This window comes from Notechis scutatus, chromosome 6 (genome assembly GCF_049901735.1).
Source record: "Notechis scutatus isolate UNSWTSFEM ecotype Mainland chromosome 6, rNotScu1.2, whole genome shotgun sequence".
Lineage (NCBI taxonomy): Eukaryota > Metazoa > Chordata > Lepidosauria > Squamata > Elapidae > Notechis > Notechis scutatus.
This window is the reverse complement of record NC_142014.1, coordinates 78,183,205-78,208,757: the sequence shown is the minus strand read 5'-3', so window position 1 is coordinate 78,208,757 and position 25,553 is coordinate 78,183,205. Positions and strand designations below refer to the sequence as shown.

At 46.4% G+C, this 25,553-nt stretch overlaps 1 protein-coding gene across 1 annotated transcript in view; it reads left to right on the top strand.

The window, feature by feature from the left end:
* The window catches only part of PLXNA4 (plexin A4), a 557,017-nt gene that overhangs the window by 381,768 nt on the left and 149,696 nt on the right, over positions 1-25,553 (top strand). The window contains exons 6-9 of the mRNA XM_087968909.1: positions 14,953-15,076; positions 19,392-19,545; positions 23,774-23,873; positions 24,338-24,452. Of these exons, the coding sequence (XP_087825035.1) occupies positions 14,953-15,076; positions 19,392-19,545; positions 23,774-23,873; positions 24,338-24,452 (493 nt within the window). The remainder of the gene's footprint in view (positions 1-14,952; positions 15,077-19,391; positions 19,546-23,773; positions 23,874-24,337; positions 24,453-25,553) is intronic.

Below are 25,553 nucleotides of genomic sequence, written 5' to 3'. Positions count from 1 at the left end.
TCACAACTTCTGGTGTCAAGCTGTTCCACTGATTAATTGTTCTCACTTTTAGGAAGTTTCTCCTTAATTCCAAGTTGCTTCTCTCCTTGCTGAGTTTCCATCCGTTGCTTCTTGTCCTGCCTTCTGGTGCTTTAGAAAATAAGTTGACCCTCTCCTCTTTGTGGCAGCCCCTCAACTATTGACCATGGACAGACCTGGGCATTTTACGGCCCCAGGCCATTTTCAGCCCTTTGATTGTCCCTGTCTGGCCTGCATAAATTGCTTTTATTTATAGGCAGTTATAAATACTACTATTATACAATTGTTTAAAAAGATTACGTACAGGTACTTCTTGACTTACGACCCCAATTGAGCCCAAGTCTTCTCTTGCTAAGCGGGACAATTGTTTAGTGAATTTTGCCCCAATTTAAAACCTTTCTTCCCACAATTGTTAAGTGGATCGCCGCAGGTATTAACTTAGTGACAGGGTCGTTAAGTAATCCGGCTTCCCCGTTGACTTTGCTTGGTCAGAAGGTTGTGAAAGGGGGTCACGTGACGCGGGGACACTGCGACCATCATAAGTAGGAGCCAGTTGCCAAGTGTTTGAATTTTGATCACAAGACCACGGGGGTGCTGCGGTTGTGGCCTGCCAGCGGCCAACGGAGCTGCCGGCAGACTCGGACAGCGAGGAGGTTGGGGAGGAACACGGGCCAGTCCTGGAGTCTGGGGAAAGCTCTGAGGAGCGCTCTGTGTCAGAGGCAGAGATGGGGCCAGGGCCATCCGACAGTTATCAGCTGCCTTCGGAGTCGGAGATCAGTGAGGCAGAAGAACAGCTGGAGCCTGTTCCCGATGTGCGCATGCGCAGAGCTGCCAGGAGAAGGGAACAGTTAAGGAACAAGGGTCGAGTCGGGGCACAGTAAAGGCACAGGTGGATGGTGAATGGCCCCTCCCATATATAGGAATGAAAGGCGAGTGGTGTTTGCAGGAGACAATTAGTTTGTTTAATTGGTGTGAAGATTTGTTCATGACTCCTTGTCGAATATTTTCTTGTACAGTGTTGCACTTGGAAGCTATCGGCTTGGCAAATCTCCAAGAGAGTATTTTAACATACTGCACCTGTGTATGGTTTGCCAATTGCACAGTGACAGATAGGAAAGCATTCCAGAGGACTAATGTCATTGCCCAGAAGATCATGGGTTGCCCTCTCCTCTCTTTGGAAGAGCTTTATAGCTCCCGCTGCCTTAAGAAAGTTCCAAACATTCTCAAAGATCCATTTCATCCTGGGAAGCCTCTTTTTTGAACTATTACCATCTGGCAGACGGTACAGGATAATAATAAAAACAAGCACAAATAGGCTGCAAAACAGCTTCTATCCCAGGGCAGTAGCTCTGTTGAATTCTACTGTACAGGTGCAGTGTTGGTGTGGTGTCAGGGGATTTCAATTCAATGTGTGGAGTGTGAAGCAGGTGTGTTTGTGTTTATTTTCATGGTCATGATGTGCACTGAAGATGGTGTCTGATTGACAATAAACTAAACTAAACTAAACTAAACTAAACTAAACTGATAAGGTCTGTTGGTTGTAAATCACTCTTGAAAGACTGTTTGCAGGGACTTTGCTGGATGTGAATGAGAGGAATTCACATTAGCCTGAATAAAAAAGGAGTTTTGTCGGGGTTTTGTCGGCTTAGTGATTTCGTGAAGCCTCGGTCAGAACAGCTGCAACGGGAGTAAAACCCGGTCCTAAGTCATTTTTTTTCAGGGCCGTTGTAATTTCAAACGGTCACTAAACGAATGGCGGGAACTTGAGGACAACCCGATTCTTCCCTTCCAGCGTCTGAAAAAAAAGAAAAATATCGAAAAAGGGCTTTCTTATTGATTAAAAAACCCTGAACAATGTCCTTTTCAGGGGCATCTTCCAAGGGCTTCGAAAATCTGCAACAAGGGTGAGCGGGTTGCTTGCCTCAAAGCCCCTTCTTCCTTTCCTGCCGATATAAAAGGACAGACGTTTTAATTGTCGTGCCACACCCACCTGCCGATGTGCAAATTGTGACATGCAACTGCAGCCCTTGGAACCCCCGAGTTTTCTTTCCTCCTTTTAACACGTCCTAAGGCAGCTGTTTGACATCTGTTGCGCAGTGGAAATGAAGACGGGGAAAGAAATTCATTTGGTACATGCGGGAAGGCAAATGTATGACTTGCCCAAACTGGATTTATTATATTGTGTTTTATTTTTAAGGATTTATAGGTTTTTTTTCCCCAACCCCACAGCCCACACCCTGGCTCGAACAATGCAACTGGGTGGCCCACAGCAGAAAACAATCCCCAAATAAACAGTCAACAATAATCATAAGTCAGTGACACACATTCCTACGCTCTCTCTTTGGTGACATTAGACATCTGTGCCTTAATGTCCATTTTCAAAAATACTTTTTAAAGTCCATCAAGGTTGGGGGTGGGTGGGGAGGCCCCCAAATTGATGGCAGCCTTCATTTTCCATGCTTCTTCGAAACCTTCTCCAAATATAGCGTGGGTTCAAATTGTGTCAGCGTTCTTGAGGGGTGAGCTTTCCCTCACCATAGATATCTTTGTAATCATTTGTTTTTTCGTGTGGAAGGGACTTCTGTGGTCTTCTAGTCCAACCCCCTGCTCAGGCAGGAGACCCTATACCAGTGGTAGCTAACCTTTTTGGGCTCCTGTGCCAAAAATTGTGCGTGCGCTTGCACGCTCGCGCTCGCATGCCAGCACCCAGAAGGCAATGCATGCCTCCCCCACACTCCCTACACATGCGCTTGCAATCCCCACCAACCCACCCTCGCCACCCCCTTACCTAAACAGCACTTCACAGCTGATTTTCGGCCAGTTTGAGGCCCTTTTCAGCCTCCCAGAGGCTTGGGGAAGGCTTCTGCAGGCTTTGCAGGCCGAAAACTAGGCCCGTTTTGTCACTTCCGGTATTTCCGGAAAAATAGGAAGGGATGAAACAGACCTAGTTTTCGGCCTGCAAAGCCTGCAGAAGCCTTCCTGAAGCCTCTGGGAGGCTGAAAAAGGCCTCAAACCAGCTGAAAATCAGCTGTGAAGCAAGCGCATGCGCAGTGAGGTAAGTTTGCCTACAGCTCATGTGCCGGCACAAATGGCTCTGCGTGCCACCTGTGGCATGCGTGCCATAGGTTCACCATCACGGCCCTATACCATTTCAGACAAATGGTTGTTCAGTCTATTCTTAAAAGCCTCCAGTGATGAAGCATTCACAACTTCTGGAGGCAAGCTGTTCCACTGGTTAATTGTTCTCACTATCAGGACATTTCTCCTTAGTTCTATGTTGGTTTTCTCCATGCTCAGTTCCCATCCATGGCTTCTTGTCCTGCCTTCTGGTGCTTTGGAGAATAGCTTGACCCCGTCTTCTTTGCGGCAGCCCCTTAAATATTGGAATACTGCTATCATGTCACTCCTGGTCCTTGTTTTCATTAAACCAGTCATACCCAATTCCTGCAACTGCTGCAACTATTCTTCACATGTTTTAGCTTCCTAGACCATCCTGAACAAATGGCTGCCCAATCTCTTCTTAAAAACCTCCAGTGTTGAAGCACCCGCAACTTCTGGTGGCAAGCTGTTCCACAGCTTAATTGTTCTCACTGTCAGGAAGTTTCTCCTTTGTTCTAGGTTGGATCAACTCTTGATATCTCCTATTGTGGTTCGCCGGCAGCAGGAGCGGACGGCTGAGGTCTCAGAGAGTGAGGACTCAGGTGAGGGGCCTGCGTGTGATGCAGGGATGGGGCCCAGAACCATCAGGGAATGGAATGCTGCCTTCGGAGATTGTGGAGGCTGGCAGCAGTGAGGAAGAGGACCTCAAGGAGCCTGCGCCCCGTGTGCGTGCACGCAGGGCTGCTCGAAAAAAAGATCAGCAGCACAGGTGACTCAGGAGTAAGGCTGCAAGATAATGGCCCCTCCCTTAAGAGATAAAAGCCAGCTGAGAAACCGGAGTACTTTGCAGGAAGCAAAGAAGTTTTTGCACTTAAGCCTTGGGGACGTTTGGAGTATCTTGGTTGGTGTTTGGAGACTCTTTTTGTTTGAAATGTTTCTTAATAATTTTATCTCGTGTTCTTGGCAGCCTTGCACAACCTTGGCAAGGCTCGTTCTTATCAGAGACAGTTAGTTTGAAACAGCCTTTTAACCGTGAAAGAATGGAATTTGTAAAGAATTGTTAAAAGGTTTTGCTGTTACCTCTGTTTCGTGTTTGTTTCCTTGGAACAAGGTTTGGGTCAGAACATCTCCTGTGCTTCTGCATGCATTCTTTTATCTGCCCTATTTTGCTTGAAGATGAATTTTGCTTGGGGATGAACTTCAGGATTTTCCCCTCCTCTCCGCAGTTGCGCTGAAGTCCATCTGTCCATCCCGTGGTGCGTTGCAAAAAGGAAGTTGCAAACAGGGGCATGCAGATCGTTTCATCTTCCAAATAGCAGCTGTTGGGAGCACTTCAAAGCGGAAAATCCAAATGCATTCAGAGAGTTATGTTTTCAGGCATTCCAAGTTGTTTTTTTAACATTACACACTTTGGAACGGTCCGACGGCTGCTCGGATGGCGTGGTTTCCTTCCAAACTCAAAACAAAACACATATGTTCCAAAGAAGGGGTGGGGGTTCCCCCCCGTGTCATGCCAAAAACCAAAAAACTTATCCCCTTGGAATAATGTTAAATGTTCTTCCCACAGAAGGCAGCCAAACTGGATTGTTCCAATCAGATGTTTCAAGTAAGGAGAACTTCTGTAGCTATAGGTATAGGTATAGGTATAGGTAGGTAGGTAGGTAGATAGGGGGAGGGGGGAGATGATAGAGAAATAGGTGATAGATAGATGATAGATAGATAGTTAGATAGATAGGTAGGTAGGCAGGCAGGCAGGCAGATAGGCAGATATAGATAATGATAGATGATAGGTAGGTAGGTAGATAGATAGATAGATATAGACAGACAGACAAATAGATTTTTTATAGAGATAGATAGATAGATAGATAGATAGATAGATAGATAGATAGATAGATAGATAGACAGACAGACAGACAGACAGACAGATAGATATAGATAGGCAGGCAGGCAGGCAAGCAGAGATTGATAGATAGATAATGATAGATGATAGATAGGTAGGTATGTAGGTAGGTAGATATAAACAGACAGATTTGTTATAGAGATAGATAGATAGATAGATAGATAGATAGATAGATAGATAGATAGATAGATAGATAGACAGAGAGACAGACAGACAGACAGACAGATAGATAGATAGATAGATAGATAGATAGATAGATAGATAGATAGATAGATAGATAGATAGATAGATAGATAGATAGATGGACAGATATAGAGATAGAGACAGACAGACAGACAGACAGATAGATATAAATATTCTCTGCTCAGTTAGTTTCCACCCGTTGCTTCTTGTGCTTTGGAGAATAGCTTGACCTCCTTTCTCCTCTCTGGGGCAGCCCCTCAAATACGGGAAGACTGTTGTCATGTCTCCCCTAGTCCTTCTTTTCACTGGACTAGAGATACCCAGTTCCTGCAACCCTTCTTCATATGTTTTAGCCTCCAGTCCCCTAATCATCCTTGTTGCTCTTCTCGGCACTCTTTTCTAGAGTCTCAACATCTTTTTTTAACATCGTGGTGACCAAAACTGGATGCCGTATTCCAAGTGTGGCCTTACCAAGGCCTTATAAAGTGGTACTACGAACACTTCACGTGATCTTGATTCTATCCCTCTGTTGATGCAGCCTAGAACTGGGTTGGCTTTTTTTGGCAGCCGCAGCACAAGGCTGGCTGATATTTAAATGATTGTCTACTAGGACTCCAAAATCCCTCTCACAATTATCACTCACTGGCCTGGATGCTGAGCTTCATGTGCTGGAGCATGGAGCTTGAAGTCCCACGTGTTTTGCTTTCTTTCTTTAGCTTCCTCCCTTTAAAAAAAAAAAAAAAAATCTGGCAGGCTCCTTTTAGCAGATGCAAAACAGGCAGGATTTCAGCCCCTGGAATCTGTGGTGACTTGCAGATGGAAAGAGCTTGCTCCCATAGCACTGTGGTTGGTGGCGCAGCTGTTTCAAGCATGGCAATGTTCCTGCTACCACGACAACCTCAGTTGCGTACCCGGGCCCGGTTTACATCAATCTCTGCTCCAGTTTCTTAAGATTCACGTTCACTTAAATGTCGGTCTTTGATTTTGTGCACTTCACTGATTGCATTCTTTACCAGATGGGTGGACTTCAACTCCCAGAATTCTCCACGGTGGCCACGCTGGCAGAGGAATTCTTGTTCTGACCCAAAACTTGTTCCAAGGAAACAAACACCAAACAGATAAAAGCCAAACCTTCTAACGCTTCTCTGCGAATTCAGTTAATTCACGGTTAAAAGGCTATGAAAACTAATCGTCTCTGATAAGAACGAGCCTTGCCAAGAGGGTGCAAGGCTGCCAAAAACACTAGATAAAGTTGCCAAGAAAGATTTCAAACACAAAGAGTCTCCAAACACAAACCAAGATACTCCGAACGTCCACAAGGCTTAAGTGCAAAAACTTCTTTGCTTCCTGCAAAGAACTCCGGTTTCTCAGCTGGCTTTTATCTCCTCAGGGAGGGGCCATTACCTTGCAGCCTTACTCCCGAGTCGCCCATGCTGCTGCAGCTGCTCTTTCCTTCAAGCAGCCCTGCGTGCATGTATACTGGGCACGGGCTCCTCGGGGGTCTCTTCCTCACTGCTGCCAGCCTCCACAATCTCCGAAGGCAGCATTCCCCTCCCTGATGGTCCTGGCTCCATCCCTGCATCACACGCAGGCCCCTCATCCGAGTCCTCGCTCTCCGAGAGCTCAGGTGTCTGCACCTGCTTCCGGCGAACCACAACCATTCTGAAAGTCGACGTTCGGCTGCCTAGAAGAGGATTTTCAGAGAACTGGCAAATCCCACCTCTAACTGGCCCCACCCCCATCTCTTCTCTGCCTCCTGAGTCCCAGCTGATCGGCTGGGTCTTCTTTGGTTGCCCTGCACAGGAGAACGGAACTGGAAGGCAGGTTAGTGGAGTTGGGACCAGTGGTGGGATTCAGCCAATTCGCACCAGTTTGGGAGAACCAGTTGTTGACTTTCTGAGCAGTTTGGTGAAGTGGTTATTGGAAGAAATCATTAGGGCAGAGAACCAGCTGTTAAATTATTTGAATCCCACCACTTGGTGGGTAGGCAGTGGAGATTTTACAGTATCATTCCCCTGCCATGCCCATCAAGCCATGCCACACCCATCAAGCGACACCCACAGAACCGGTAGTAAAAAAATTTGAACCCCCACCATTGTCTCCTGCGTTAGGGAAGGCATGAACAAAAGGCAGTCTATAAATGTAGATTCCCTTTGTTTGCAGAAAAAGCCCACTGGAGGCTTTTAAGAAGAGATTAGACTGTCATTGGTCAGAGTTGGTTTCCTGCTTTGAGGTTGGGGGGGGGGTTGGACTAGATGACCTCCAAGGTCCCTTCCAACTCTCTTCATCTGTTAAAATGCAGTCTAGAAATGCACCTTCTGCATGCAGAAAAGTCCACCTTAGAGTAAGAAATAAACTTAGAAATAAACTTCAAAGCCATATTTAAAAAAAAAAAAAAAGCAACCAGCCACCTTTGGCAGATGTGGAAGTGAAATATGAGATTGGAGAGATCTGAAGTTTTAGCAAAAGTTATTGACTTGTGTGGTTTTTTTGGTTTGGGGGTAGTTTTCTTTTCTTTTCTTTTCTTTTTTCACATTGTTGCTGAGTTGCTAAGAACGATATTTGATGGATGGTGGATTTTTGGCCCTGGCTGAAAGTATTTTCTAAAGCCCGAAGAGATGATATAAGCTGAGCTGGAATAACCCAGGGAGGCCCCATCCCTTCACGCTCTTGTGCAGCTTCTCCTTGGCTTCCCACGGGTGGTCAGGAGCAGAATGGATTCCGTTTTCGAAGCACACACACAGAACCGCGTTTGATTTACAGAATCTGTTCGGCACTCCGAATTTAGAAGTTACCCCTTCTGGGCAGGATTGGGTTGATTTTGGATTGTAGCCTCTGGATTGACTTGGGGGGGAATTACGAGGAAGGAAGGAAGGAAGGAAGGAAGGAAGGAAGGAAGGAAGGAAGGAAGGAAATAGAGAAGGAAGGGAGGAGGAAGGAAGGAAGGAAATAGAATAGAGGGAAGGAGGGAGGGAGGAAGGAAATAGAGAAATTGAGGGAGGGAGGGAATAGAGGAGAGTGGGAGGGAAGATGGAAATAGAGAAATTGAGGGAGGGGGAGGGAGGGAGGGAAGGAAGGAAGGAAGGAAGGAAGGGAGGGAGGGAGGGAGGGAGGGAGGAAGGAAATAGAGAAGGAAGGGAGGAGGAAGGAAGGAAATAGAATAGAGGGAAGGAGAGAGGGAGGAAGGAAATAGAGAAATTGAGGGAGGGGGAGGGAGGGAGGAAGGAAGGAAGGAAGAAAATAGAACAGAGGGAAGGAGGGAGAGAAGGAGGAAGGAAGGAAATAGAGAAAAAGGGAAGGAGAAAGGAAATAGAGAAAGAGGGAAGGAGGGAAGAAATAGAGGAGGGAGGGAGGGAGGGAGGGAGGGAGGGAGGGAGGGAGGAAATAGAGAAAGGAGGGAAGGAGGAAGGAAATGGAGAAATAGAGGGGGAGGAAGGAAGGAAGAAAGGAAGGAAGGAAGGAAGGAAGGAAGGAAGGAAGGAAGGAAAGGAGAGAATGAATGGAAGGAGGGAGGGAGAACCTAAACTAAATTAAAATGTCTTGGCTGATGTCTGATAAAAAGGAATGTTTTTTTCTTGAGTTTTTTATTTCTTTCTTGGATCCCTAGGTTAATATGTGGAGGCTAAATATAGTTACCTTTCTGTTCCTCCTCCTCCTCCTGTCAATTTTCTTCTTCCTTCATTTGCTTCTTCTCTTCTTTCCTTCTCTTCTTCATTTTCCTTCATACTTTCTTCCCTTCGCTACATTTCTCCTCTTTGCTCTCTCTTCTTTCCCCATTTCTCTTTCTCTTCCTTCCTCTTCTCCTTCTTTCCTTTCTCCTTCACTGCCGTTGTCTTCTCTCTCTCTCTCTCTCCCTCCTTCCCTCCTCCTCTTCATTTTGCTCTTCCTTCTCCTCCTTCCTCTTTTCCTTCTGCGTTCCCTTTTTTCCCCCTTTTGTCTTCTCCCTCTCCAATTCTCCTCCTCCTCCTCTCCTCCTCTTCTTCTTAATGCCAACCCAATCATCGTCTGCTTCATTTCTGGCAAAGTCAGAATATTCACATGTTTTCACCTGTCCCTCACTGACTCGTGCCTTCCTTTTTGGGATGATTTTCTTCACACCTTTTGGTGCGAAGGTGTTGAGCTGTTCACAAGGTGAAGTGTGTGTGTGTGGGGGGGCAGTGAGGTGATGTGAGGAACTTTTCTTACTTCCTGAGGAAACAGACCGAGGAGGCCAAAGCAAGAACAAGGGCTGTGAATTCCCAAATAAAAACCATTATTTTTCGACTGGCGGCCACAATTTCAGCCCAAAATTTCCAGGGCAAAGCCAGTAAGTAGTTAAGAAAGTTTTGCTCCATTTTATGACCCCCTTTTTTGGCCACAGTTGTTAAACGAGTCACTGCCATTCCTAAATGAATCGTCCGGCTTCCTCCATTGTACTTCCTTGTCAGAATCGGATTGGGAAGGTTTATCACCTTGGGACACTGTAACCATCATAAATACATGCTCCTTGCCAAGTGTCCAAATTGGCTGGGGAATTCTGGGAGGTGAAGTCCACCTGTCTTAAAGCATTCTGACTGGGGAATTCTGGGAGTTGAAGTCCATTTGTCTTAAAGCATTCCGACTGGGGAATTCTGGGAGTTGAAGTCCATTTGTCTTAAAGCATTCCGACTGGGGAATTCTGGGAGTTGAAGTCCACCTGTTTTAAGGCATTCTGGCTGAGGAATTCTGGGAGTTGAAGTCCATTTGTCTTAAAGCATTCCGACTGGGGAATTCTGGGAGTTGAAGTTCACCTGTTTTAAGGCATTTTGGCTGAGGAATTCTGGGAGTTGAAGTCCACCTGTTTTAAGGCATTCTGGCTAGGGAATTCTGGGAGTTGAAGTCCACTTGTCTTAAAGCATTCCGACTGGGGAATTCTGGGAGTTGAAGTTCACCTGTTTTAAGGCATTTTGGCTGAGGAATTCTGGGAGTTGAAGTCCACCTGTTTTAAGGCATTCCGGCTAGGGAATTCTGGGAGTTGAAGTCCACTTGTCTTAAAGCATTCCGGCTGGGGAATTCTGGGAGTTGAAGTTCACCTGTTTTAAGGCATTTTGGCTGAGGAATTCTGGGAGTTGAAGTCCACCTGTTTTAAGGCATTCTGGCTAGGGAATTCTGGGAGTTGAAGTCCACTTGTCTTAAAGCATTCCGGCTGAGGAATTCTGGGAGTTGAAGTCCACCCGTTTTAAGGCATTCTGGCTGAGGAATTCTGGGAGTTGAAGTTCCTGCCAAGGTTGATAAAGTGACTAAACTAGCATCATGGAACTTGGAAAAGGAATGCAGGAATCACTGTATGGACCTGAAGCCAATCATATGCTCCCTCTGACAGCCAGGAAAATATACATTGTGTTATTATTATTATTATTATTTTACACCAGGATGCGGGAAGGGGCACTACTTTCTGTTTTTGCCCTCCCTCAGAATTGGCTTCAAAATGGTCCCAGTACAAAGATGCTAGCTGGGGGCCTCCATAAGCCAGGAAACAATTCTTACTTATTATTACAACAACCCCTTTTTAAAAAAAATATTCAGTTTTTTGAATAATCAAATCACTCAGCGGGAACGTCATTTATTTCCCACTATTGAAAGCTGCACGGAGATGTAAGATTATTTTTCTTTCTTTTCTTTTTTTTCTTTTTTCTTTTGGTCTCCTTGGAGACCAAACTGGATTTTACAGCAGCAACAAGTAAAAATGTCGATATTCATTCGGCCCTTTGGTGAGGTGCCGGCAGCTGCGCAACGTTGAGTGTCGTCACCCTTTTGTTTCCTAGGTTTTCAAAAATCAATTTGTTTGCTTGCTCTTTTAAAATACTTGTAAGTTTTCTCCTTTATTAAGGGGTCACGATTGCATGTCGGTTTCTATCTATGAAGAAAAGGCATCCACCACAAACAGAGGAAGCCACTTTCTTAACTTCAATTCTGGGAGTTGAAGTCCATCTCTCTTAAAACAGGCCAGCTGAGGAATTCTGGGAATTGATGTCCATCTCTCTTAAAGCAGGCCAGCTGAAGAATTCTGGGAGTTGATGTCCATCTCTCTTAAAGCAGGCCAGCTGAGGAATTCTGGGAATTGATGTCCATCTCTCTTAAAGCAGGCCAGCTGAGGAATTCTGGGAGTTGAAGTCCATCTCTCTTAAAGCAGGCCAGCTGAGGAATTCTGGGAGTTGAAGTCCATCTCTCTTAAAGCAGGCCAGCTGAGGAATTCTGGGAGTTGATGTCCATCTCTCTTAAAGCAGGCCAGCTGAGGAATTCTGGGAGTTGAAGTCCAGCTCTCTTAAAGCAGGCCAGCTGAAGAATTCTGGGAGTTGATGTCCATCTCTCTTACAGCATGCCGGCCAAGGAATTCTGGGACTTGAAGTCCACCCAGTGTCAGGGTTCCAACAAACACCCCCAATGGAATCACACCCGGTCTTGCTTTGGCAGCCCTGAAGATGCTTCCAAAATGGCCTCAGGCAATGCGTGCTGGCCCCCTATGCCCCCTGCACGATCCCCCCTCGCATGCCACGTGTCTTTGCGCATGCCTGCATGTCTCCCCCCCACACACCCTGACCCATGAACATGCGCGCCAAATACCCGTCAATCAGCTGTCAGGTGGTGGCACACGGCCACATGCACAGTGGGGCACTTCTGGGGGACCGTTCATGTGCCGAGGGAAATGGCTCTGCGTTCCACTTCCGGCAAGCGTGCATAGTTCACTAACACGGTTCTATACCATTTCAGACAAATGGTTGTCCAGTCTCTTCTTAAAACTCTCCGTTGTTGGAACACCCTCAGCTTCTGGAGGCAAGTCGTTCCACCGATGAATTGTTCTAACTGTCTCGCTTAGCAACAGACATTTCGCTCTCAATTGTGGTCTTACTTCAAGGACTCCCTATAGGCATTATTTCTGCTAGTCAGACTGGATCCCTTAACTTAACACAAAGAAGAGAGAGAGTCAGGCTATTCTCCAAAGCACCTGAGGGCAGGACAAGAAGCAATGGATGCAACCTCACCAAGGAGAGAAGCAACTTAGAACTAAGGAGGAATTTCCTGACAGTGAGAACAATTAACCAGTGGAACAACTTGCCTCCAGAAGTTGTGGGCGCTTCATCACTGGAGGTTTTTAACAAGAGACCGGACAGTCACTTGTCTGAAATGGTATAGGGCCATGATGGTGGACCTATGGGACGCACGCCACAGGTGACACGCAGAGCCATTTGTGCCAGCACGCGAGCTGCAAGCCAACTTACCTCACTGAGCATGCGTGTGCCTCACAGCTGATTTTTGGCCGGTTTGAGGCCTTTTTTGGCTTCCCAGAGGCTTCAGGAAAGATTCTGCAGGCTTTTTAGACTGAAAACTAGGCCCGTTTCATCACTTCCTGTTTTTCCGGAAATACCAGAAATGACAAAACGGGCCTAGTTTTTGGCCTGCAAAGCCTGCAGAAGCCTCCCTGAAGCCTCTGGGAGGCTGAAAAAGGCCTCAAACCAGATGAAAATCAGCTGTGAGGCATAGTGCAGGTAAGGGGATCAGGGTGGGTGGGTGGGTAGGGATTGCGCGTGCATGTGTAGGGGGCATGGGGGGCACGCATTGCTTCTGGGTGCTGGCATGCAAGCGCGAGCATGCAAGTACACGCACAATTTTTGGCACAGGAGCCCAAAAAGATTAGATACCACTGTTATAGGGACTCCTGCTTGAGCAGGGGGTTGGACTAGAAGACCTCTGAGGCCCCTTCCAGCTCTACTCTATTCTGTTCTAACTCTGGAAAACAAAACCCTCAAAGGCAGTGGAAAGTTTGAATCATTTAGCTTCCCAACTTTAGCTTCAGAGTGAATTTTACAGGGGCCAAAGTTGCCGTTAATAATAAAGAATCTTTTTGAAGGTCTGTTGCATTAGCTTAATGGTGGATAATTAGCTCACGGTGGCCTGGACTTTTATTTTTTTGATATTAATCGTGCATCCTATTAGGTGGGTGATTACGAGATGAAAGATGTCATTTCATCCTTCTCCGATCTGGGCAAGGATTCGGTGTTTTGGGTCTCTAAAACAAGGAGTGGATAATTATGGGTTGAGCATAATTTCGGAATGCAGCTTTGGATTTTTTTGGGGGGGTGCAGGAGGGGCTCATCAAGTCAGAAAACTCAAGCTGGAGGCCACAAAATGCTACCTTTATTCCATGACCTTTTTGAACTTTGTGGAAATGCCCCGTCTTGGCAAGTTATATATACCAGACCATGATTTTACGCTGTACTATAGTTCATGAAGGGTTGGGCTTTGTATAAATGTAATTAACAATAATAATTGGGGCTTATGTTGGAGGTGGCTGATGAGGAAGTGGAGGAACAGCTGTGTCCAGTGCCTGACGCGCGGATGAGCAGAAGGCAGAGGAGAGGAGAGCAGTAGAAATCTATGGGCCGGTCCTCGGGACGGAAGAGCCACTGCTGCTAGTGAAGCCCCACCCGACCTCTGGGGATAAAAGGCATGGGGCGGAGATGAATAGGGGTGGCAGACAACTATTCATCTCCATGCCAGACAGAGTTGTTAGCCTGCTGTGCGTGAGAGAGACTTTTTGCCGGGGCTGCTGGCACTCCTAATAAAAGGAACATTTGTTTAACTACAGGGGGTTTTGTCGCGTTTGGGGAGCTGGGTCAGAACAGGCAAGCATAGACAACAAACACAAGCAGTACAGGTCTGGAGGTGGCTGATGAGGAAGAGGAGGAACAGCTGGGTCTAGTGCGTGACGCACGGATGTGCAGAAGGCAGAGAAGAGGAGAGCAGTGGAAATCTATGGGCCGGTCCTTGGGCCGGAAGAGCCACCGCTGCTTGTAAAGCTCCACCCTAGCTCTGTTTAGTTTACTTTATTGTCATTGCACCTCATACAATGGGATCAAACACCATCTTCAGCGCACATAATGACCATGAAAATAAACACCAACGCACATCCTTCACACATTGAACCGGAAACCCCTGACACCACACCAACACTGCACTATACAGCAGAATTCAAAAGAGTTACTGCTCTGGGATAAAAGCTGTTTTTCAGCCTATTTGTCCTTGTTTTTATTATTCTCCTGTACCGTCTGCCAGATGGTAATAGTTCAAAAAAAGGGTTCCCAGGATGAGATGGATCTTTGAGGATGTTTTGAACTTTCTTAAGGCAGCGGGAGCTCTAAAGCTCTTCCAAAGAGGGGAGAGGGCAACCAAAGATCTTCTGGGCAATGACATTAACCCTCTGGAGTACTGTGCTATCTGCCCCTGTGCAAGTGGCAAACCATACAGAGGGGCAGTATGTTAAAATGCTCTCTATGGTGCAGCGGTAAAAGGTCACCACCACTGCTAACAAAGACCCACCTGAGCTCTGGGGATAAAAGGCAGGGGGAGGAGATGAATAAGTGTGTCAGACAACTATTCATCTCCCGGACTGATGGACTTGTTAGCCCTCAGTGAGAGAGAAACTTTTGGCTGGGGCTGTTAGCACTCCTAATAAAGGGAATCACTGATTTAAATACAGATGGTTTGTCGTGTTTGTGGAGCTGGGTCAGAACAGCCTAGCATAGACTACAGACATAAGCAGTGCAGCTAGTCCTCGATTTACAACCACAACGGAGCCTAAAATTTCTGCTGCTGCGCGAGACCTTTTGCAATAGGTCTGGAAGGTCTGCCGTTAACCAACCCAGTCGTAAGTTGAGGACTGCTGTGCTTGGTGCAAATTTTGGGGTGAGCTCTGATGTCTTTGGCTTCTGTGTCCATCTTCCCTCGCTTTTCAGGTGCACCAGGAAGGAGCAGTGCGAACGGTCCAGCGAGCCCCGGAGGTTTGCCTCGGAGATGAAGCAATGTGTCCAACTCACCGTGCATCCCAACAACATCTCCGTCTCCCAGTACAGCGTGACGGTGAGGATTATGGGCTTTTGAATTCTCAGAGTCCACCACACCCAAGGCCCCTCGCTCAGGGCTTTCCGGCCTTGTGACCAAGGTGATATTGGTCTTCAGTAATAGAAAAGAGTGGGGTTTGAGGAGGGGAAGGGAGGGAGAGAGGCAAGGAGGAAGGAAGGAAAACAGAAAGAGGAGGAGAAAGGAAGCGAGGGGGGAAGGGAGGGGGAAGGAAGGAAAGAGAATGGAAGAGAAGAAAGAGGAGGGGGAGGAAAGGAATGAGGGAAGGGAGAAAGGTGAAGGAAAGAGGAGGAAGGAAAGAAGGAAGGAAGAAAAGAAAGGAGGAAGAAAGGAATTAAAAAGGAAGGAAGGAAAAAAGAAAGGAAGGAGAAGGGAAGAGAAGAGGAGTGGGAGGAGGAGGAGGAAAGGAAGGAAGGAAGGGAGGAAGGTGAAGGAAGGAAGGAAAGGAAAGTGAAGAAAAAGGAGAAAGGAAGAAAGGAATTAAAAAAGGAAGGAAGGACAAAAGGAAGGAAGGAGAAGGGAAGAGGTGAAGGAAAGAGAAGAAGATGAAGACTGTAGGGTCCTTGGTGGGCTTTGAGCTTGATGGTTTTCTTGTAGACATTTCATTACCCAGCTAGGTAACATCATCAGTTTCAGAAGTAAGGTGAGTTTACTCTCTTTTGCTCTCCTTTCACATACACTGCTCAAAAAAATAAAGGGAACACAAAAATAAGACATCCTAGATCTGAATGAATGAAATATTCTTATTAAATACTTTGTTAATTACATAGTTGAATGTGCTGACAACAAAATCACACTAAAATTATCAATGGAAATCAAATTGAGCAACCCATGGAGGTCTGGATTTGGAGTTACACTCAAAATTAAAGTGGAAAAAAACACTACAGGCTGATCCAGCTTTGATGTAATATCCTTAAAACAAGTCAAAATGAGGCTCCGTAGTGTGTGTGGCCTCCACGTGCCTGTATGACCTCCCTACAATGCCTGGGCATGCTCCTGATGAGGTGGCGGATGGTCTCCTGAGGGATCTCCTCCCACACCTGGACTAAAGCATCCCCCAACTCCTGGATAGTCTGTGGTGCAACATGGCATTGGTGGATGGAGCAAGACATGATGTCCCAAGTGTGCTCAATTGGATTCAGGTCTGGGGAATGGGCGGGCCAGTCCATAGCATCAATGCCTTCATCTTGCAGGAACTGCTGACACACTCCAGCCACATGAGGTCTAGCATTGTCGTGCATTAGGAGGAACTCAGGGCTAACCGTACCAGCATATGGTCTCACAAGGGGTCTGAGGATCTCATCTCGGTGCCTAATGGCAGTCAGGCTACCTCTGGCGAGCACATGGAGGGCTGTGCGGCCCCTTAAAGAAATGCCACCTCACACCATTACTGACCCACTGCCAAACCGCTCATGCTGGAGGATGTTGCAGGTAGCAGAACGTTCTCCACGGCGCCTCTAGACCCTGTCACGTCTGTCACATGTGCTCAGTGTGCACCTGGTTTCATCTGTGAAGAGCACAGGGTGCCAGTGGAGAATGTGCCAATCTTGTGGCAAATGCCAAACATCCTGCACGGTGTTGGGCTGTAAGCACAACCCCCACCTATGGACGTCAGGCCCTCATACCACCCTCATGGAGTCTGTTTCTGACCATTGGAGCAGCCACATGCACATTTGTGGCCCGCTGGAGGTCATTTTTCGGGGCTCTGGCAGTGCTCCTCCTGTCCCTCCTTGCACAAAGGTGGAGGTAGCGGTCCTGATGCTGGGTTGTTACCCTCCTACGGCCTCCTCCACATCTCCTGATGTACTGGCCTGTCTCCTGGTAGCCCCTCCATGCTCTGGACACTACGCTGACAGACACAGCAAACCTTCTTGCCACAGCTCACATTGATGTGCCATCCTGGATGAGCTGCACTACCTGAGCCACTTATGTGGGTTGTAGACTCCGTCTCATGCTACCACGAGAGTGACAGCACCGCCAGCATTCAAAGTGACCAAACCATCAGCCAGAAAGCATAAGAACTGAGAAGTGATCTGTGGTCACCACCTACAGAACCACTCCTTTATTGGGGATGTCTTGCTAACTGCCTATGCTTTCCACCTGTTGTCTATTCCATTTGCACAACAGCATGTGAAATTGATTGTCAGTGTTGCTACTAAGTGGACAGTTTGATTTCACAGAAGTGTGATTGACTTGGAGTTACATTGTGTTGTTTAAGTGTTCCCTTTATTTTTTTGAGCAGTGTATTAATGACAATGATAACCGTAATGTTAGTATTCTTGTTGGTTCCTTGGTTAGGCTGTTATTTACTGTTAGCTTGTTTGCCTGAGTTAATAATCCCTTGATTGGGGAATTGTTTACTTTCTGATCGTCTAGTATTAATCTTGATGTTTATGTGGAGTTTGCTCTCTGTTTATATACTAGTTGCTTACCTGCCAGTTTTGGTGGGAGCAATCTTGGTGCTCCTTGATGAACCTGTTGTTCACCGTTTGATTGTTTGTCTGAGTTGGTGGTTCCTTGGCTAGGCATTATTTGTGGCTTGATTGATTTTGCAGCGTTAATTCAGTGCCAGAAAAACAGATGGCCAATGCTTCATTTAACGCCTTTATAAACATAGATTTTACAAACCGGTTGTAGATTTCTCCAACATGGAGCAAACTCAGACAGAAGTAGACATGTTGCAAGTTCAGAGCTCCAGCAGCAACTTCAGCAGCTCAGAAACAGACATCAGTTTCACTTTAGTTCAGCAGGCAAGCAGTATATACAGCAGAGGAGAGATGCAGTTTCATTTTTAATAGACAGACTCAGAGCTCAACATAGCTGCAGAGTTTAATACAGAGCCACACCTAAGCTACTTCTAGTTTCAGTTTCCAGCCTAGGCTACTTCTAGTTTCAGTTTCCAGCCTGAGCTACTTTTAGTTTCAGTTTCTAGCCTGAGCTACTTTTATTTTCAGTTTCTAGCCTGAGCTACTTTTAGTTTCAGTTTCCAGCCTGAGCTACTTTTAGTTTCAGTTTCCAGCCTGAGCTACTTTTATTTTCAGTTTCTAGCCTGAGCTACTTTTAGTTTCAGTTTCTAGCCTGAGCTACTTTTAGTTTCAGTTTCCAGCCTGAGCTACTTCTAGTTTCAGTTTCCAAAACACTCCTCATTGGCTGACTTAGTGGCTATGTCTATACATTGGCTGACCTTGTTACCATGCTCTATTCCAGTTCATGAATATACTGTGACAGATTGTTGGTCTGATATTAATCCCCGTTTATGTGGGTGTTGATTGGTAGTAAGTAGGTCTTCTGGTTCTTTTATTTCTTTTTGGCTTTTAAAATCTCTATGTCTCTATGCCTCTTCAGTCAGCGATGGAACATCTACAAATTCTAAAGGCAACTTCTGTTCCATTAGTTGATTGCTCTCACCGTTAGGAAATTCCTCCTTAGTTCTAGGTTGCTTCTCTCCTGGTTAGTTTCCATCCATTGCTTCTTGTCCTGCCTTCAGGTGCTTTGGATAATAGTTTGACCCCCTCTTCTTTCGGAGCTCCTCAAATATTGGAACAATGCTTTCGTATCTCCCTGGTTCTTTTCATTAGACTAGATTTACCCACGACATTAAATCACCACCTTGGTTGATTTTAAGAGCCCAGGAAGATGAATTCTTCTCCTCTTTCAATGGTCTCATTGTCTGTGGAGATTCTCAGCCCTCCAAGTCATGGGTTGTCCCAAAGGTGCTTTTCCAAGAGGCAACTGGACTTTCTGGTTTTTCTCTGAAGACGTTTCGCTTCTCATCCAAGAAGCTTCTTCCTCTCTGACTTGGATGGTGAGGGAAGGGAAGGGATGATCCTCCTTGCAGACAGCTGGTCATTTGCATCCTTTTTAGAGAGTCATTGAGGCGGCTTGGAGGTTTGTCTGTGCCTTCAGGGTCACCTGAATAGTGCAAATGGGTGTGGAGCCTTCTTGGAACCGCAGAAAGGACTGTGTTGTAGACTGGAGATAGATGAGGTCATATCCATCCCTCTCTGTTGAGGGAAAGCTGTTCAATTTTGGTCCCCTCTTTCAAACCGGCGGTCTTCTCTGCCCAAAATGTGGACTTTGTTGTCTTCAAACGAGCGGCCTGTGTCTCATTGTCAACCAACACTCCAACCGGTACGGTTGTCGTTATCTTTATGAGGAAGACAAACCCCATCATTTGATATTCCCAGCCTCCTGCTTTTTGACGGGGAATGGCAACAGCAGGACCTTCCTTCCATCTTTCCTTTCGTAGCTCCTGTCCTTTCCACATTTTCTCATCGCTCTCTTTCCTCTCCTCTCTCCTCTTTTTCTCCTGCAGCTGGTGTTGGAGGCCTACAACGTGCCTGAGCTATCCCATGGAGTCAATTGCTCCTTTGGAGACCTGGCAGAAATGGACGGAGTGGTGTCAGGGAACAAGATCAAGTGCCTGTCGCCAGCAGCCAAAGAGGTCCCGAAGATCATCACGGAAAATGGTAAATATGAATACTGTTAGGATCCCAAACGTCCTCTCTGGGTCAGGCCCCAAGAACCAAGAACAAGTGGAGTGACTTCTGAGTGGTTCCTTAATGGTTGTTTGTTTGCCTACAGACAGAATCTTGCCAGGCTAAAGCAAGGATCTACAATTCTTGTAGATCACGGGCGTCAGACTCAAGGCCTGGGGCCTGGATCTGGCATTTTTGCTGGCACAGCGCTTGGGCTCCTGGGGGAAGGATAGTGCAAAACCTCCATTCGTTCCTCAGTCCAGGAGAAGGATACTGCAAAACCCCCATTGGAAGGGACCTTGGAAGTCATCTAGTCCAACCCACCCAACCCCAAAGCAGGAAACCTTATACCAGCTCTGACCAATGGCAATCCAATCTCTTCTTAAAAGCCTCCAGTGGGCTTTTTCTGCAAATAAAGGAAATCTACATTTATAGACTGCCTTTTGTTCATGCCTCCCCTAACACAGGGGACAGGGGTGGGGGTTCAATTTTTTTTACTACCTGTTCTGTGGGTGTGGCTTGGTGGGTGTGGCAGGGGAAGGATACTGCAAAATCACATTCCCTCTCCACTCCTGGGGGAAGATTATTACAAAATCCCCATTCCCTCCCAACCAAGTGGTGGGATTCGAATAATTTAACAACCGGTTCTCTGCCCTAATGGTTTCTTCCAACAACCAGTTCACCAAACTGCTCAGAAAGTTAAGAACCGGTTCTCTTGAACTGGTGCAAACTGGCTGAATCCCACCACTGCTCCCCACCCCACTAACCTGCTTTCCAGCTCCGTTCTCCTGTGCAGGGCAACCAAAGGAGACCCAGCCAATCAGCTAGGACTCAATGGGAGGCAGAGAAGAGATGGGGTTGGCGGGGCCAGTTAGAGGTGGCATTTGCCAGTTCTCCAAACTACTCAAGATTTCTGCTACTGGTTCTCCAGAACTGGTCCAAACCAGCTGAATACCCACCTCTGCTTGGGAGCCTCTCATGATCTATTCAAATTTAAAGCCCCTCCGGCAGGAAGTGGCTTGCAATTAAATCCAATGCGTTAGTGGAGCGATCCCTAGGCAGCAGACGGGCAGCGGAAGAGGGCGCCCTCGTCCCCAAATATATTCAGGAGTGTGCGAGCGCATCTTTGCGCATGCAGACACCGTGATGAGCTCTTGTCAAGTCCTCTTTGTTGTTGATTGATTAATGACTCTTTTGGGGTGGGTGGGGGGAAGAAAATGAGGTGGATTAGCCAAACTGGGGTCAAAAGATTTTGCATTAAACACGCAGAAGCACACCTTTGTTCTAAAGCCTTAATAGGTCCCTGAGATGCGGCTGTCAGATGAAAGCACAAGCCAGCATTCAGGTTGTCACTGAAAGAAGACAGGCCAGGATTAAAGGGAACAGAAAGGGCCTGTCACTGTGAGTGAAGGGTAGGGAAGGGGTTGTCATAGCTGAGAACATCGGGGCTGTGTGGGGTGCAGGTGAGGGGGAGCGAAATGGGGGAAACATCATCTTGAAATGAAATGCAAGGAGGCCTCAACTCAGGGACCCCCCCCCCACTGAGCCCCAAATTGATGTGGTTAAGTGAGAAATTTGTTGAGTTGAATTTTGCCCCATTTGATGACTTTTTTTTTTTTAACACATTTGTTAAGTCAACCACTGCAGTTGTTAAATTAGTAACATGGTTGTTAAGTAAAACTGGCTTCCCCATTGACTTTGCTTGTGAAAAGGTCACAAAAGGGGAATTACAGGACCTCTGGGGACACTGCAAACCATCATAGATAGGAGCCAGTGGCCCAGCATCTGAATTTTGATCACGTGACCACGGGGATGCTGCTACGGCCCGTAAGTGTGAAAAATGGCCGTGTGTCACTTCTTTCTGTGCCGCTGTCAACTTTGGAAGCCATATTCCATGCTGCAACATAGCCTGAGAAAGTGGGAGGAAGGAGATTTGGGATAATGTCAGCGTTCCAGCAAACCTCCATTCCAATCAGCAACTCCGAGACAAACATATCTCAAAAGTTGTGGTTGTGTTTTGTTTATTGCTTATTGTCTCTTTTAGGAGGTGAATTTCTCAAGGGGGGATGCCTGTCAGCTTTGGAAGCCATATTCCACGCTGCCACATAGCCTGGGAGAGTGGAAGTGGGGTGATTTCAATGAAGTAGCTCTAAGTAGACAAAATAAAATTATTCTGTTAGTCCAAGGTCATTGAGTACGGCGCAGGATGAAATAAGGATTGTACTTTTGGATGGATCATGATTGGGCCATGTGATGTGATGATGACCAAGGGGAGATGGATGTGATGACCCAGGGCGTGACACAAAAATAACACAGTCACAAAAGTAGAATAAATTCCCTTTAATGCCTCCAACTTGGGCTTCAATGTCCAATTATTCTCGACTTGACATCAAACTCTTCCAGAAACAGTTTACGAAGGGAGTAAATGCAGTCCGAACCAAAACTAAAAATAATTAGAAGTAAAAAAAAAAAAACCCAACACAAACCACATTGGAGTCATTAACATTGCAGGCCAGGATGATAAATTGCAGACTTCCACAAGATAATTGCAGCAACCACAGTTGGGAAGACGCCAAAACCCAGATAGGCCTCGACCAAGATAAAGCATGCTTTGCTTCCAGCAAAGAGCTATTTAAAATGCCCCACTTATATCCTGTTCTCCCAGCTGCAACTAATGAAAGGGATCAGGGCCTTTTCCACTACCGTAACACATGTTGCTCCCTTCTCTGTTCCTCCCTGCGTGTCCTAGGATGAAGAGGGGATGGCCCTGGGTCTTCTTCCTCTGAATGCCCAGCCGGACTGTGCTCTCCCCCCGTTTCTTTCACAGCCACCGGAGCCACAGTCCCTGTCAGCTGATCAATATCACCCTCAGAATCAGACTCCAACAAGGGCATGACAATGGATTTGTAGTTTCGGAAATTGTGGAAAGCCTGAAAAAACTTTTAGATTCAGGATTCCACAGATGTGCCAGGTGCTATTCTAATAAGGGTACTTTTGAAATACGTTTGTCTCGGAGTTACTGATTGGAGTGGAGGTTTGCTGGAACGCTGACAGCCGCTGTAACTTGGAACAGCCGCTAAACAAATGAGTACCGCCAAATTTAATTTAGGACTAGCATCAACACACTCCGGAATGATTTAAGTCTGGGTTATCTCAGTTGAAAGCTGGTTTAAAAGTTCAAATCCAGAGCCAGCTCTTTAAAATATTAGTGGCAAGTCCAAGCCGCCAGGTAGAGAAACACAACTACACTGGCAATTTTACCCCATTCTTTGAAAGAACATTTCCCTTAGGGCAGGCGTCTCCAAACATGGCAACTTTTAAGACTTGTGGACTTCAACTCCCAGAATTCAGATTAACAGAGTTGAAAGGGAGCTTGGAGGTCATCTAGTCCAACCCCCACCCAAGCAGGAGACCCTACCCCATTTCTGACAAATGGCAATCCTGTCTCTTCTTGAAAGTCTCAAGTGATGGCGCTCCCACAACTTCCAAAGGCAACTTCTGTTCCATGGGTTGATTGTTCTCACTGTCAGAAAGTTTCTCGTTATTTCCAGGTTAAAACTCTCCTTGATCAGTTTCCAGCCATTATTTCTTGTCTTGCTTTCAGGTGCCTTGGAGAATAGCTTGACCCCCCTCCTCTCTTGGGCAACCCCTCAACTATTGGAAGGCTGCTATCCTGTCTCCCCTGGTCCTTCTCTTCCCTAGACTAGCCAGGCCCAGTTCCTGCAACCGTTCATCATATGTTTTAGTGTCATCATCCTGGTTGCTCTTCTCTGTACTTTTTCTAGAGTCTCAACCACTTTTTTTATAGTGTGGTGACCAAAACTGGAAGCAGTACTCTAGATGTGGTCTTATTAAGGCATTATAGAGTTGTATTAGTACCTCCCTTGATCTCGATTGTATCCCTCTGTTAATGCAACATAGGGTTGCATTGGCTTTTTTGGCTGCTGCTGCACACTGCTGGCTTATATTTAGCTCGTTGTCCACTAAGACTCCAAGATCCCTCTCCCAGTTACTGCCATTAAGCCTGGTTTCACCCAGTCTATATGTGTGCTAATTCCTCAGCTGGCATAGTCTTAAAGTTGCCGAGTTCCCTGCCCTGGAGAACAGCCATGTGCAGGTGGACCAGGACACAGGTAGAGTTGCTAGGAGAACGGACTTCCCTCCATCTCTGTATTCGGATGAATAACAAGGTAACCCTCTTGTTTTCCTTCCTCCTTAGGAGACCACCACGTTGTCCAGCTCCAGCTCAAATCCAAAGAAACCGGCATGACTTTTGCCAGCACCAGCTTTGTCTTCTACAACTGCAGCGTCCACACCTCGTGAGTTCACGCTTCTCTCCTGGGTCCTCTTTTTCTGACGGTGCCTCTGTGGCTAGGATCAGCGCTTTGATTTATTTAAACCCCCCCACCCAAGAATGGCATGGGTGCTTCAGAGGTGGTCATTCAGCCGATTCTGACCCGTTCTGGAGAACCGGCAGCGGAAATGTTGAGTAGTTCAGAGAACCGGCCAATCCCACCTCTGACTGGGCCCGCCAACCCCATCTATTCTCCGCCTCCCATTGAGTCCCAGCTGATTGGCTGGGTCTTTTTGGGTTGCCCTGCACAGGAGAACGGAGCTGGAAAGCAGGTTAGTGGGGTGGGGGAGGGAATGGGGATTTTACAGTATATCCTTCCCCTGCCACGCCTACCAAGCCACGCCCACAGAACCGGCCGTAAAAAAAAAATTTTGAATCCCGCCACTGGTGTGCTTTTTTGATGTTTCTTTTCTGTTCTAATCTTTTCAGGTGCCTCTCGTGCGTAGAAAGCCCCTACCGATGCTATTGGTGTAAATATCGTCATGTTTGCACCCACGAACCTCGCAATTGTCACTTCCTGGAAGGACAAGTCAAACTCCCTGAGGTAGGAGGACAGAAGGATGTTTCTGAGATCTCCTCTTGATGGGAGCCTAAATAATAATATTAATAATAATAATAACAACCAAATTTTACTTGGGACAGTTTGCCTCCTGTGACGATACCTTTAATAAGATTAAATAACAGCATCTGCCTAACTCAAGTCCCTGGAAAAGACTCGATAGGCGGACAGAAAATTACCAAATCCGGACTAAACATCTGGCTAACTGTGCAACAAAAAAAACATAATAACAAAAGCTAGAAGAAGACTCGGTAGAGTTTATTTTGTCAGAAAGAAATAGAATTTGTGAAGGCTGTGTAGAAAGATATCTGCTCTTCTAGGGCTGAGATGGAGCTACAAAGTGAATTCATTTTTTTCCCAGCAATCTCACAGAGAAACAACCTGAAATATTCCTAGAATTCTGGATATTCGGGCAGTGTTAAATGTTCTGCATGAATTCTGTGGCTCAGATTGTTTGCAACAGGAGTGGAAATTTAAATGAGCGTCGGTTAAATAATTTTTATCAACAGCTGTATAGAAATAAGTTACATTCAGGTAGTCCTTAGCATATGACTACAATTGGGATCAAGAGTTTCCGTCGCTGAGCAAGGCAGTTGTTAAGTGACTTGTGCCTGATTTTATGACTTTTTTGCTGCAGTTGTTTCATGAGTCACATGGTTGTTAAGTGAATCTGGCTTCCACCTTTGATTTTGCTTGTTGGAAGCCAGGTGGGAAGGTTGCAAGTGGCAATCAGGTGACCCTGGAATGTTGCAACCATCATAAGTACATGTCCGTTGGCAAATGCCTGTGCAGATTCTTAGTCATCCAAGTTGTGGTTGTCCCAAAGGTGCTTTTTTTTCAAGAGGCAACTGGACTTTCTGGGTTTTCTTTGAAGACGTTTTGCTTCTCATCCAAGAAGCTTCTTCAGCTCTGATTGGACGGTGGAGAATGGAAGGATTTATATTCCTTCCAGACAGAACTGGTCATTTGCATCCTTTTCAAAGAGTCGTTGAGGCTACTTGGAGGTTTATCTGTGTCCTCAGGGTCACCGGAGTGGTGCAATGGGTGTGAAGCCTTCTTGGAATTGCACAGTCCTTTCAACCATTC